Source organism: Lissotriton helveticus, chromosome 5_1, assembly GCF_964261635.1.
Source record: "Lissotriton helveticus chromosome 5_1, aLisHel1.1, whole genome shotgun sequence".
In the NCBI taxonomy this organism is placed as follows: domain Eukaryota; kingdom Metazoa; phylum Chordata; class Amphibia; order Caudata; family Salamandridae; genus Lissotriton; species Lissotriton helveticus.
The window spans coordinates 289,132,709-289,147,054 of record NC_136065.1 but is presented as its reverse complement, the minus strand read 5'-3'; the positions used below and the strand labels follow the sequence as shown (position 1 = coordinate 289,147,054).

At 47.5% G+C, this 14,346-nt stretch overlaps 1 protein-coding gene across 1 annotated transcript in view; it reads right to left on the bottom strand.

Annotated features, from left to right (window-relative positions):
- SRM (spermidine synthase) overlaps positions 1 to 14,346 on the bottom strand; it is a 112,182-nt gene that overhangs the window by 66,788 nt on the left and 31,048 nt on the right. Inside the window, exon 3 of the mRNA XM_078642237.1 lies at positions 13,773 to 13,865. Coding sequence (XP_078498363.1) covers positions 13,773 to 13,865 — 93 coding nt within the window. The remainder of the gene's footprint in view (positions 1 to 13,772; positions 13,866 to 14,346) is intronic.

Genomic DNA, 14,346 nt, shown 5'->3' with positions numbered 1-14,346 from the left:
AAGATGTTTTTTGGAATTGCCCACTTCCATATGCTCTGTGCTAGGTGAGACAGCTGTGGAGAGTATGTCCCTCCCTGTTTTTGGATGTAGTACATGGCTGTCATGTTGTCCGTCCGGATCAACACAGCCTTGTTGCACACGTAATTCTGGAAGGCTTTCATTACTAGAAATACTGCTAGTAACTCTAAGTGGTGTATATGCAATGTCTTTTGTTTGACTGTCCAGAGACCTTGGACTGTGTATTGAAGGAGGTGGGCTCCCCAACCTGTCAGTGATGCGTCCGCAGTTAATACTACTTGTGGAACTGGCTCTTGGAACAGTCGCCCCTTGGAAAGGTTTTGTGGGTTCCACCACTGCAGAGAGTTGTAAGTGCGACGGTCTACCAACACTAGGTCTTTTAGGTGTCCTTGAGCTTGGTTCCACTGTTGTGCTTGGCATTCCTGCAATTGACGCATTTGAAGTCGGGCATGAGGGACAATGAATATGCAGGAGGCCATCATGCCTATAAGCTGCATGAACACTGGAGCTGGCAGGGAGTGTTGTGGCTGAAACCTTTGAATGAGAGACTGTATGTTGGATATCCTGGCTGGATTTGGATATGCCTTCGCCACTGAGGTATCTATTGCTTCTCCCAGATATTGTTGTATGTGGGAGGGCTGCAGATATGATTTTGAGTAATTTATGGAAAATCCTAGACTGTGCAGAAGCTGGATTGTCCGAGATGTATGGTTTGCACACTGTACGTATGAGTTGGCTTTTATGAGCCAATCGTCCAGGTAGGGAAACACATGGATGTGTTGTCTTCTGAGGTGTGCTGCTACTACTGCTATGCATTTTGTAAAAACCCTTGGTGCTGTAGTTACCCCGAAGGGAAGAACTTTGAATTGGTAGTGGTGACCCTCTATTGTGAACCTGAGGTATTTCCTGTGAGCTGGATGTATAGGTATGTGAAAGTATGCATCCTTGAGGTCTAACGTAGCGAGGAAGTCGCCTTGCTGGAGTAGCGGGAGTACTTGTTGTAGAGTGATCATGTGGAAATGCTCTGAAAGTATATATTGGTTCAGAGGTCTGAGGTCCAATATTGGTCTGAGGGACCCGTCCTTTTTGGGAATTAGGAAGTATAGAGAGTATACCCCAGTGCCCTGGTGTTGAAAAGGGACTGGCTCTATGGCTCCCTTTTCTAGCATGGACTGCACCTCCTGTTGTAACCGCGTGATGTGTTCTTTTGACATTGGACGGTGTTTGGGTGGTATGTTGGGTGGAGTAGAAGTGAGTTCCAGGCAGTAACCATACTGGATAATTTGTCTCACCCACCTGTCTGTTGTAATGGCATTCCAGACCGGTAGGAATTGTGTTATTCTGCCTCCGACTGGTGTTAAGTGGTCTGGAGGGAGTGTGAACAAGTCACTGTTGGTGGCGGAGGCTCTGGTGTTATTATTACCACGTCCTCTGCCCTTGGTATTATTTCCTCTATAGCCTCCTCTGTTGGAGCCTTTATTAAAGGTGCCTTGGGTATTTGTTTTAAATGATGAAGAGGTTTGTGATGTGATGCCTCTGCCTGAGCCTCGAAAGGAGAAGCGGCGAAAGGAGCCCCATGACTGTTGGAATTGAAGTGCACCCATTGACTTTGCGGTGTCAGTATCTTTCTTCATCTTTTTCAAGACGGTATCAACTGCTGGGCCGAACAAGAAATCCAGGTTAATGGGTTGATTAAGTATTGTAGACTGTACTTCATTTTTAAAACCTGAGATGCGGAGCGAGGCATGCCAGGGTAGCAACACACTACTGTTGACAGACCGAGCGGCTGTATCGGCCGCATCAAGGGCGCATTTTATAGATGCGTTAGTGATGAATTTCCCTTCTTGAATTAGGTCGTTAGCTTTTGCCTTATAAGGTTCTGGTAGGTGTTGTAATAATCCCTACAGTTCATCATAGTGTGCTCTGTCATAGCGTGCTAAAAGAGCTTGTGTATTGGCGATTCTCCAGGTATTTGCTGCCTGAGAGGCCACTCTCTTTCCCGAGGCTTCTAAGATTTTTGACTCTTCGTCAGGAGGGGGGGCATCACCTGTCTGAGAATTCGCCCTTTTCCTAGCGTTAGAAACAACAAGAGAGTCTAGTGGTAACTGAGACTTGATATAAGAGGGGTCTGTAGGGGCTGGTTTATATTTCTTTTCAATTCTTGGATTGAGAACACGCGCTCTGGCTGGGTCTTTAAAGATGTCTGTGCGTGCTTAAGTACTCCCTTTAGCATAGGGAGTGTGCGTATAGTCTTCTCTGATGTTGGGAAGGTATTTAATAGGAAATCCTCCTCTATAGGGTCAGTGTTCATGCTTACCCCATGATACTGAGCTGCTCTATGAACTAGCTGGTTAAAAGCAACCGTGTCATGGGTAGGGGATGGCTTAGTGGGATATATGGTGGGATCTGGTCTGAGTTGTGTATCATATGGGTCATTAGGGTCATTTTGATCATCCCAAGTGTGATCTTGGTTTCCCTGATCATCAGGGTCTATAAAGTCCTGATGAGGGTCTTCACCCACGTCCTCTTCCTCCTCATAATGTGGAGGTGTAGGAGAATATGGAACATAAGGCATGTCAGGAGTGAAAGGAGGAGGTGTAAAAGGTCTAGAAGGGGATGTCCCAAAGTCCTTTTTCTTAGGGGGAACAGGAGAAGGAGCCTCAGTGTCTAGTCTTCTCTTGTTCTTATTGTAGACTGTTATGTGTCCTGTATTAGGGTCTATATGCAGTCTATTTTGGTCTGGGCTCACTGGATCAGGATGAAAAAGTTCTTCTTCCACTGCCCGTGGTTTCGGCGCCGATGTTTTTGGATTGGTCGCTTGCTTTTTTTTATTTTTCTCTTGAGCTTTCTTCAGCTTGACGTCTCTGGTCGGCTCGACAGCTGTTTTCGGCTCGACGGCCTTGTTGGACTCTACCACCTTCTTATGTTCGACAGCCTTTTTCGGGTCGACAGCCTTTTTCGGCTCGATGTGTTTTTTCGGGTCAACGACTTTCTTCGGTTCGACTGCCTTTATCGGGTCGGAGGCAGTGTTCGGATCGACGACCTGTTTCGGGTCAATTCCTTTTTTCGATCCGATGACCTTTTTGGGGTCGACTGTCTTTTTTGGATCGACGCTTTTGTTTGGGTCGACCGTTTTCCTTGGATCTACGCCCTTTTGCTGGTCGACAGTCTTTTTCGGATCAACTACCTTTTTGGTTGGCCGGTGTTTTTCGGGTCGACGACTTTTTTAGTGTCGTGGCCCGTTTTAGGCTGCGGAACAGTCTTTGAGTCTATGGCCTTTTTGGGAAGGGTCTTGCTCGGTCCCGGAAGGCTTGGTAATGGTCTTCGGAGCCGAGCCGGAAGGCGGGGCTTCTGAAGCTGTGTTTCGGTCGCGGCAAAGGCCTCTTGGCGATGCTTTAACCGGAGCCTTGTCTGGAGGTGGAGGCAGGGTAGGGGCGTTAGTACTCATGGTTTGCCCCGGTGGGAGGTCTTCCTCGGAGTCCGACTGGTCTTCTACGGTGACTAGCTCTAGGTCGGAGTCCGCTGCCTCTGGAAGTGCATGTTCGTCGTCGAAGAAAATGTTTTCCGGTTCAGGTGCCTGTCACTGCATCTCTTGTCGAGCAGCTCTTCTGTTCCGGATAGTTTTCTTCGACCGGAACTGAGCACAAGCTGGACAATCTTCCTCGTTGTGCTCCGGAGACCGGCACTTGTTGCATACTGTATGCTTGTCGCTATGTGGAAACTTGGATCAACATTGTGGGCATCTTTTAAACGGGGTTCTTTCCATCGGCGGTAGGCCCACGTGGCGTCGAAAAGGCCCAACGGCCCGCGTCGACTACCGGAGATGGATGGAAAGAGTTGTCGAGTCGAGGGATATCGAGCGGAAACAATACCATCGAAATTATGAGGTTTTTGGCCTTAGAAATTAGGAAACTTTCGATATCGAAGTTGGAGTTGTCGAAGTGCATCCGAAACCAATGGCGGAGAAAAATAATCTGAGGATGGAGAAGATGCCCATGCGCACTGTAGTACAGGGGAGGAGTCACCTATTTCGTGATACTTCGAAGACTCTTCAAAGACAACAAGGTGCAAACATCCGGACCCAACACTAGGCGGCGATCTATGCTAAGATATGAATTCAGCAGCCCACATGCCTCGAACAGAGTAAGCACACGTTTCTAATATGTTTAATTTCACAAAGCTTGTGGGTATACAATATGTTTTTGTGACTATTGTCTCTATGCATACCTTATAGTTATTGTGCAGAAAGCAAAATCGATAGGGTCTATTCGGCCTTTTGATTAAAAACACGCGCGTACTGTACATGCGCGTATTCGAATTCAACGGTATGTATCTATAAACACGCGCTAATGTTGTAAAGTGAACCAACTCCTCCCCACTCCCTCCATCCACTTCCCGGTCTGCCATCCTGACACCAACTGTCCATCCTGATAAATGTAGACTATTGTCTCTATGCGTCCTTTCTTAATGTTGCAAAGTGAACCAACTCCTCCCCCCTCCCTCCCTCCACCCACTTCCCGGTCTACAATCCTGAGACCAACTGTCCATCCTAATATATGTAGACTATTGTCTCTATGCGTCCCTTGTAGTTGTTGCGCAGCAGTCAAATCGATAGGGTCTGTTCGCCATTCGATTAAAAACACGCGCGTATTGGGCACGTGCTTAATCGAATCGTTGTGTCAAAATTTCAAAACAATCTGTGAAAAACTTTCGGAGATTTAAGATTTTGAACAAACGAAAATTGACATTTTTGTGTGTCTGTTCAGGCTTTCGATTAAAAACAGCGCGTATTCGACACGCACGTATTCGAATCCAACGTTGTGTCAAAATTTCAAAGCAATCGGTGAAGAACTTTCGGAGATTTGCGATTTCTTCTAAAGTATAGATTAAGTGAAAAAGAACCACACATTGCATTTATAAAAATATGTATTTATTATAAGACACTCACTAGCATGTACAGATATCTCCTACCCGGAGATATACACAATGCTTAACAATAGAAACAGGTAAGTAGCATTTAATACACGGTGGTCACAAGGGGCGTACCAAACCATATAGTAAATAAGTGGTATGCGAACCAAGACCATACCCAGAAGACAGATAGGTGTCGGGGACCCAAGGAACCACCCGAGGTAAGTAACTAGGAGCCCCACAGAGGTCTGGTGCTAAGTGGAACACGACAACATGATCAATTCAAGTCAATGGGTAAGTCGTGGTTAAAGAAGAAGGATCCTTCCCAGAGGACCCTGAAGAAACCCAGTGGCAGACAGAAGGTTGGAGAGCCACCCCGCCCATGGATACCTTAGGAACCAGGATACCTGCCCCTGGGAAGCCAGGTGCCGAACACAAAGGAGGAGTTCAGAAAGATGCCGCTGCTGAAGAAGGTGAAAGTGTCCGGTGGAACCCAAAGGTGGATTCAAGATGTGAAGAACCTGAAAGCAGAGGGGACAGAGTCTATGCCACTCAGAATGAGAAGGAGGCACGGAGGACGAATGCCCACTGATGTTGGGTGTTGCAGGGGAGCAGACGGTGACCTTAGAACTGCAGCTGTGTGGACCAGGTGATGCTGGGGAAGTCCAGAAGCCATACACGAGCTGTCCCATGTCAGATGTCGAGAGTTGAGATGTCGGTGTCTGGCGGGAGCACCAACAAGCCTTTGCACCTTTCTCCACTTCGGTTGCAGTTGCCATGTCGGGACCAGCAAGGTCCTGCAGACTCACCACAAGCAGGGGAGTCAGGGCAGGCCACGAGCAATCAGGGGAGCCCAAACAATACAAAGATGACCCTCAAGAGGACCCACAGGCCGTAGGCACTAGAGTCGCAAGAGGAACTCGAGCAGCTCACCAAAGATGCAAGAGGATGCAGTGAGGATGAAGATCTTGGTCACTGGTGATGCTCGAGGTTGGGGCTACTTGGAGCCCGAAGATCTTTGTGGAAGGAATCCAACAAGCCTTTGCAACTGCAAGTCAATGCGGTGCGCAGGGGTTCAGTCCCTGCGGCTCCAAGGGATACTGGCCTCAAACTTGGTAAGAGGAAAGGGCAGGCCTCGAGGGATGTGAAGAACCACCACCTGTGTTGCTGAGCCTTACGGAGTCTGTGGGAGCTCAGGATCAGCAGACCGGTCAGCTTAGTTGCGGTGCTTGCAGATGCAGGGAAGTGGCTCCTTCACTTCAAGGGAGAGTCCCTCAGGTTTCTTCGATGCCCACGGGCCTTGGAAGGTTCCTGTATGGTGCACAGGCACGGATGTTGCAGCAGACTAGCAGGGAGACGAGGTCAGGAGCAGCAGGGGTCTTCCTAGTTGCAGCCTTGATGCCCAGAGCGAAGTCCAGCATGCCCAGACGGTCGAAGAAGTGGTGTCCGAAATGAATCTTGTCGCACAACGAATCTAGGGACCAACCCATAGGTAAGCCCTTAAAAACCCTAAGGAAAGGGTTGTGATGATTCAGGGGTCCCTCCTTAAGGATGGGCTTGACTAAGCTGTTGCAGCTACTATTGGTGCTGGCAAGGCGCAGGGTGGCTATCACCTGGATGCGAAGTCGTGCCCCGGAGCTGTCATTCTGGCTTAGAGATTTCAAGGAATGGTCCCTGGCGGAGGAAACACATATGCAACACACACGTAGGGATGAGAAGCTGCAGGAGGATCTGTTGGCATGGCGCATGATGTGTGCTGTGGGGTCTGTAGATAGTGACTCGGATGCCACCAGTGCTGAGCTGTTCACCCCGCAGGGGTCGGACTCCGGGGAAGTGGTGGATGGGAGTGGTGATGATGGGGCTGCTAGGAGCTAGTGTCTTGCAAGTACCGCGCGCATAACCTCTGTAAATATGTGATTTGCTCCGAGTCCCAAATGGATCTGTGTTTGATTTTGATTTGATAACTGCGCCCGGATGGGCCCTGACGACCTGAACGGAATGTATATGCCTGTGTTCTCACTGATGCAGAGTTTTGTAGGGGAGGGAAAGTTTTTGTTATTCCTGAATTTTATTGAAGTTTTTACTTTGTCAAGTGTTTCCAAACAACGGACAGAAAAAAAAAAAAAGTGATGATGTACTTTCACCTGGCCGTATAAGCGGCATGTTTATTTTATTGCTTTACCATGACTACGGAGTCCATGTTTCTGGTACCATACTGTCGCCTGGCCCCCGGGATGTGGGCTGAATGGCTGTGTCCTGTTGGTTAACGTCCAGGTCCTTGACTCAAGGAGGAGCCATGTACTGATATACTCCGATGTATGTTTTTGCATCACACTCAAAATAAAGTATTTAAAAAAAAAAAGGATGGGCTTGAAAAGGAGGCAGATACTGCCCTGTCCTTTGTCCAGTTTCGTGCCAGAGCGGGAGCCAACAGCTCCCTGAACTGATTTGAACTGGACTATGCATGGAAGGCACCAAGTGTGCCCTGTACGCAGACTATGTGGATCTGGCAAGAGCTCCCACCCTGCCCCAATACACTAAATTCTATCTGGGAGGTGGTCATACCTCTATGTGACAGGATATCTAATGTTCTGCCTTCCACTGCAGAGCTTGGCTCAGCAGCAGGACCTGGTGAAGACCTGAGGCTAGAGTGGATCCAGAGATTTTCTCAGCAGTTCTCTAGTGCATCAACAGATGATGTCATGTGGCACCATGTCGGGTTCAACCCGCTCGCTATGTGAGAGGCCCCTAAATAACCGCCACCTAGGCAAGTTGACATAAGTTCCTTTCTTTTGGTGCCTTCCAACTAGGATCTGGAGCTCAATCATTGAGTTCTATCGGACTGGGTGGTATTTTTCTTTCAGATCTTTCTCTAGTGTGCTAGGGGCGTACCCATCCAAAGCAATAGGGTTCAAACCTTGAAAAGGCTGCCATAAATAGATGTTGGTGATGTGCCCACATACGGTCTGTCTCAGGGCTCCAAGCATGAATCAGCGTTGTGAGTCAAATGTGCCAAGATTAACTCAAAGGCCACCCAAGACCATGAGGCCATGATGTACATTGCAGAACATCACCAGAACTTGAAAAAGCCCCAGTCCCAGTTGAAAGCAGTGATGCACTCTGGCTCCCGGGGCCGATCTTATGAATGTTTATCATGGAAATAGAAATCTTCAGGTAAGTCACAAATTGAAGAAACACAAGAGGTCTAAACACGGCTCCCCTACATCCCACCATTCGGAGTAGTGCCATGCCTCGGATACCTCCAGGCCACAAATTCTGTCTCCCACCCTGGAACAGATTTAAAACCCTTCTTCCAATTGGCCCCTACTTCTCTGGCCACACGGAGACGCCACAGCAAATCAGGGAGTTTAAGGCCAGACTCTTGGTAACCGAATAAGGACAGATTCTTGATACCCGACTGGATCCAGCTGCTGTGCATTCAAGCACCAAGGATCTGAGGTGGCATCAAGTCGGCCACCACTGGCAGATCCATACCCAACTATCCTAGGGATGGGTTTCTACCCGCCGCCAATACCACTTATAGTGCCACAGCCCCGAGTGCTGACAGACGGTGACACCAGAGGGGGAGCTAATAGTCGTGTCCGAAGAAAACCTGAAGTGACTTCTATTGATCCCACATTTATCCACACTCTAGGCCAGAGTGACTACTGCAACGATTTCATGACTATGGCGATGATGAGTACAACAGCAGTACCCCATATGACGTGTAAAACCTGTTTTTAGACCTATAGGATGTTCGTGGCTTAGACACATTGCCAAACACTTACCGTTTCTCACCCATACCTAAAGCAGCTACAGAAGTCTGCCTCCTTTGCCATTGTCATATGGAGAGCAGCAGAAGCTTTGGAACTCACTCTACCCAACGTGGAGCTCAAAAGAAATATCTAAATTGAGGTCCTACATCCAGGACAAACAACACAGGAGCATCTCCTCCCTTTCAGCAAGACCCTCATGGACACATTGTAGGGCACCTGGGCAAAGCCAGGATCTTGCCCTCCACTTAAAAGGCATTGCAAAGCAGCACTGGCATGCCCTGGGAGATCCTGCCTTCTTTCTCCAGCATCTTTCACCAGAAAGTCTGGTGGTACAGACCTCTCTACCAGCGGACCGAATCCCAATGCGTTCCCAAATATAACTTCATATAGCGTGAGAAAACTCATTTGCATAAGAATATGCTCCTCAGCTAGCCTTGCTCTGAGATTAGCCTGAGCAGCCTTTGCAGCAATTTCCCCAGCAGTCTTGCCCATTTGAGGCTTTGGAAGGTGGTACCAGCAGAGGCAACACCAAACCATACCTCAACAGCAACAAGCCTCCCAAGCCTTTTAAAGCAGAGGCTGGCGATCAAGACGCCACCGTCCAGCCCCAGAGGCAATGTCTGCCCAATCCCCTACTCCTCCACCAGCAGCTGCCAAAAAACGCTTTCAGTCACCCACTGCAGCACATGATTACCCAGTGGGAGGCTGCATCATTTATTACCGTGGAGGTAAAACATTCGACCAGTTTGTGCAGAACGGTTACTCCCTCCTATTTCTGTCACAACCCCCCCCCCCCCGACATGCCTCCCAAACCACATTATCTCCTGGAGGACCACTAGTCTGTACTTTGAGAGGCAGTCCAGGCTCTCTTGGCCAAGACAGCCATAGAGAGGATGCCGACATCAGCGATCAGGACTGGTTATTATTCCTGATGCCAAAAAAGGATAAGGACTTCGTCCTATCCTAGATCTTCTCCCTCCGAGTTTCTCCCTCCGGAAGGAAAAGTTCAAAATGCTCACCCTGGTACAAGTTCTGTCTGCTTAGGATCGAGGAGACTGGATGGTGGCCATCGACTTATGGAACACATTTTCACATCCCCATTCTGCAGTTCCATAGGCATTACCTGCATCTCCAGGCAGCACAACAGTACTTTTAGTTTTCAGTGCTCCCCTCTGGCCTGACCAGTGTATCTCAGGTGTTCATGTAGAGGGAGGTGGTGTTTGCACCCATCTGTGGAGGTTGGGAATAACAGCCTCCCGATCCGTCAACAATGGCTTCTGAAGGCAGGTTTGCCTCAAATGGTCATCACTTCCAGACCACAGCCAACATGTTAACATCGCAGAGTTTCTCCATCCGTGTGCCAAAGTCAAATCTGACTCCTTCACAGCGGCACCCCTTCATCAGAGTCATCCTGGATACGGAGCTCTTTCGAGCTATTCCTCTGCCTCAACAAGTCCAGGATGTTTGGGCTATGATCCTGATGTTTCAACCCCTGAGCTGGGTCTCCGTGAGACTGACTCTGAGATTTCTGACATTTGGCCTCTAGCATCCTGCTTGTGGACCACGCAAGGTGGCACTTACGGACCCTGCAGTGAGATTTGAAGTCTTCCACATCCGTATTTTGCAGTCCTGGGCTACCTGGGGTTTCAGGTAGGCTACAAGCACTCAGTTCTCGGTGCTCCCTTTGGGCCTTACCAGTGCACCTCGGGTCTCAGCACCTAGATAACCTTTTTAATCCAGAATCCAGGTGTTCGAGGAAACTGGAAAAAACCTGCACTGGTGTCTGCTACGCCACAACTGGACTGGTGAAAGACCCTCTACCTGCCTCACCCAGACCTAACAGTTGTGACAAATGAAGCATTGCGGAGTTGGGGAGGTCATCTGGCAGAGGTGAATACCAGAGGATGATAGTCACCAGCAGAAGATTGCTTTCACATCAACTTGCTGGAGTTATGGCCGAATCACTTGGCACTGAAAGCTTTCTTCCCATCGAGGGGGAACAGGCACAGGTTCTTACAAACAACACTACAGCAATGTGGTATTGCGACAAAGAAGGTTGTGTGGGGTCTTGGGTTCTATTCCAGGATGCCTACACCTCTGGAAGTGGCTGAAAGACCAGGGCATCTCCTTGGTTGCATACCACATAGCTTGTTCTTTAAACGCCAGACGGTCAGACTCCGGCGATGCTACCTAGGGGGGGATCATGGATAGTGGATGCACTCCGAGATGGCACTGAGCATTTTCCAATAATGGGCAGAAACCAACAATGGGGAGAACCTGTGGTCAATCTTTTTCCCACTGCAGAGAACGCACAGTATCTAAACCTATGTATGTTGAAGTTCCCAAGGAAGTTCTTGCTCAGAGATGCCTTTCGCTTCACTTGGACAACAGGACGCCTGTACACCTTCCAGCCCAATCCTCTCCTGCCCAGAGTTCTCAAGAAGCTCAGGAAGGACAGACCCAAAGTCATCCTAGTGGCATGAGACTGGAAAAGGAGAGTGCAGTACCTGAACTATTGGCCATGTGAATCTCTCCTCTGCTCCGGCTGCCCCTGAGGGAGGACCTCCTGTTTGCAACCGGAGGGCAGGGTCTTGCACCCGAACATGCACAGCCTACACTTCCATGCATAAAGATTGAGCCGTGAAGGTTGGCGGTTTTCGATCTTCCTCCCAAAGTAGTTGGTGTTATTTTGGCTGACCGGCGTCCCTGCACCAAAAGTTTACGAGGGATGCTCGGAGAAATATGGTGTATGATGTTTCTCCTGCAATATACAGATGTTACCGGGACAGTTAGCTGACATACTGTTATTTTGTTGACCGAGCAAAGCCTTGCTATGGTGATAGTTAAAGATTACTTACATCCCGCTATGCCTTTTTATGCCTATCTGATCAGGCATCTATACTCAAATCACCTGTTATGATGCGTTTCGTGAAAGGCTTATTCATTTGTTCGCACCAAATTTTTTTCTGATGCCTCAATGAGACCATTATTTGGTGTTCACTTATCTCATGTGTGTCCCGTTTGAACTAATGCACAGCTGTTTTCTCTGCGGCCTCACGCTGAAAACCATCCTACTAATAGCAATCAGATCAGCTCATTGCTTGAGTGAGCTGAAAGCACTGTCTGCCCAGCTGTTATATACCACCTTCTTTCCAGATAAGCTGGTGCGCAGAAAAAAAGCACTATTCCTACCAAAGGTCATCACAGCCTTCCACATAGGGCAATTTATCAACCTGCCAGATTTCTTTGACCCACCTCATTCTTCTATTCTAGACAAGGAGTAAGACTACATTGTTTTTATCTCAAGAGAACCCTTTTCCCTGGGGCTAAAAAGGGCAAAGCTGTGCAGAAGAGAACCATCTTCAGATGGATTGTTTTATACATTAAAAACGGTCATGGGCTGGCCAAGACACAGCTTTCAGGTGGTCTTCGGGCTCATTCCACCAGAGCAATGGCTGCTACCACTGCACTGGTGCACAGTGTCCCAGTCTTAGACATCTGCCAGGCAGCCACGTGGGCAACAGATCACATGTTCAAGTAACACTACAGCCTGGACAGCTAGTTGAGGAAGGCAGCACGGTTTGCCCGGTCCGTCCTGACACTCCACACACCAACCATCTGGGGAGGTACTGTTTGGGTGTCTATTCTGAAAGGAGGGAATCTACAATTAGAAGTATCAATCAGAAGATAAAGTTGCTTAACTTCGGTAACACTATTTCTTGTGTGTACACTATCTAACCTCCGGTTCTTCACTGACCTAAACTCCTTCCCATTCTGTGGAATAGACACCTAGTCCATGTAAAAAAGATTCCAATGTAGAAATCACCACACTGGTACAATCTTATTTCTAATGGCTCAGTGTCAGATAAAACAGACAGATCAGAAAGAAAAGGACTTCAGCGTGTGAAGGTGGCGGTCATTTAGAGGCTGTCTGTGTCACATCCGGGGCAGAACAGACGTGACACAGAGCAGTACAACGCCACCTATTGACGCAATGGAAACATTTCTAGATCCAGTCATGTGACTGTGGGCATTCACAAGGTGAGAAATCCATAGTAGACAATCCACTAGAAAGAGCATTACCAAAAGTAAGCAGTGGTGCTGGAACAATTTTCGGAGTGGGGCACTTATACCTATATTACATCACTGAAGTAATAAGAATTGGGAAAAATCAGATTGTCAGAAAGTTTGCTTTACAAAGTCCTCTAACTCTACAGTCAGAGAAAGAGAAGTAAACACCAATCCACATATAAACAAATAAACAGCAACTTGTTAGAAGACATAGCCTGACATCTGACCTCTGTCTTTGAACAAATAGCAAATGTGACAAGATTTAAAGGCATCTTTAGTGCTCATTCACCTTCTGAACTTCAGCATGTTTATTTTGAGAGTGCTGCACCCCCAGCACCCCTACTTCCAGCGCCTATGAAGGTATGTAACTTTTTCTTTGCAACCAGACAGCTTGCACTGTATGGTAGGCGAGACCTAAAAACGTCACAGTAAAAGCAGCCCATTAGATCAGTACTCTACACAGTCTGGCCATGCAACTGGCCCTATGGCGCCACAATAAACTCACAGCAATTACCTCAAATAGCATACTGATCAGCAAAAACATGCAAATTAGATCCCTGCATTTCAACCAAAAAGTAGTCTAGTAACCTAATGGTGCGGCATATCAACCTCAAAATGCCACTCAAGAAAGAGCCATGGCTTCCGAGCAGCCCCTTTTCAGTTCTCCTGGTCGTACGTCGTGCTTTGTAAACGGTAACAAGAAAAGAAATACACAAAATCACTTCTGTGCTCTTCTTCCTCTTTCCCCCTCCCTATGCACACATACAGCCATTGGCCTGGGTACTTTCAAAGAGTGGTTCCTTTAAAAATGTATTGGGAAATGTAGTGAATCAGAGAATACCTATCAAAGCAGAGGGTTTATAAAAATAATTTCTAAAGTTTGTCAATCGGTTCATCCACAGAGACAAATGTAAAATATTTACAAAGTTGTTTCTGCACATATTGCACAGTTCCCTGCCCTTTGTGACCCTCCCCTCTAGAGAAATTCTCACTCACCTCATCGATTTCACACTGCACCACAGTTTCTACTAGTGGGTGTTTCACCACCTCTCTTAACACTCCACCGTCACCGCCGCCAATAATCAGGACCTGCAATGAGAAAAAAGAAATCTCAGCACAAAACCTATAAAATAAAGCAGACGCAAAAAACAAACAAAGACATGCCAAAGTGTAGGAAGCTGGCTCTTTATATAGTGGACCAAAATGAGGTGCACTGTGTAAAGCAAATCCCCAACTGGTTTACAGTGACATAAATGACACCCCAAATGCTCTGTTTAGAGGTACTGTGGGTGAGTAGTTAGGCATATCATAGGGTAGTGCTAAGCATTTATTGGACACAAAGTCAGTAAATGAGATACACACTCAAAGAAATTCGACACCAAATTATAAAAATAAAAAATACTTTTATATGAATTTAGATACCTAGATCATAGGAATCAGCCAAGTACTTTGAGTTATGAATTTTTACAGTTTCAAAAGTGCAATTTTTGGGACGGTTAATGTTATCCTATGGGGAATGACAAGTCCTGCATTCTGGCACTTAACAGCGACTTGCGGGAGGACTGTTCTT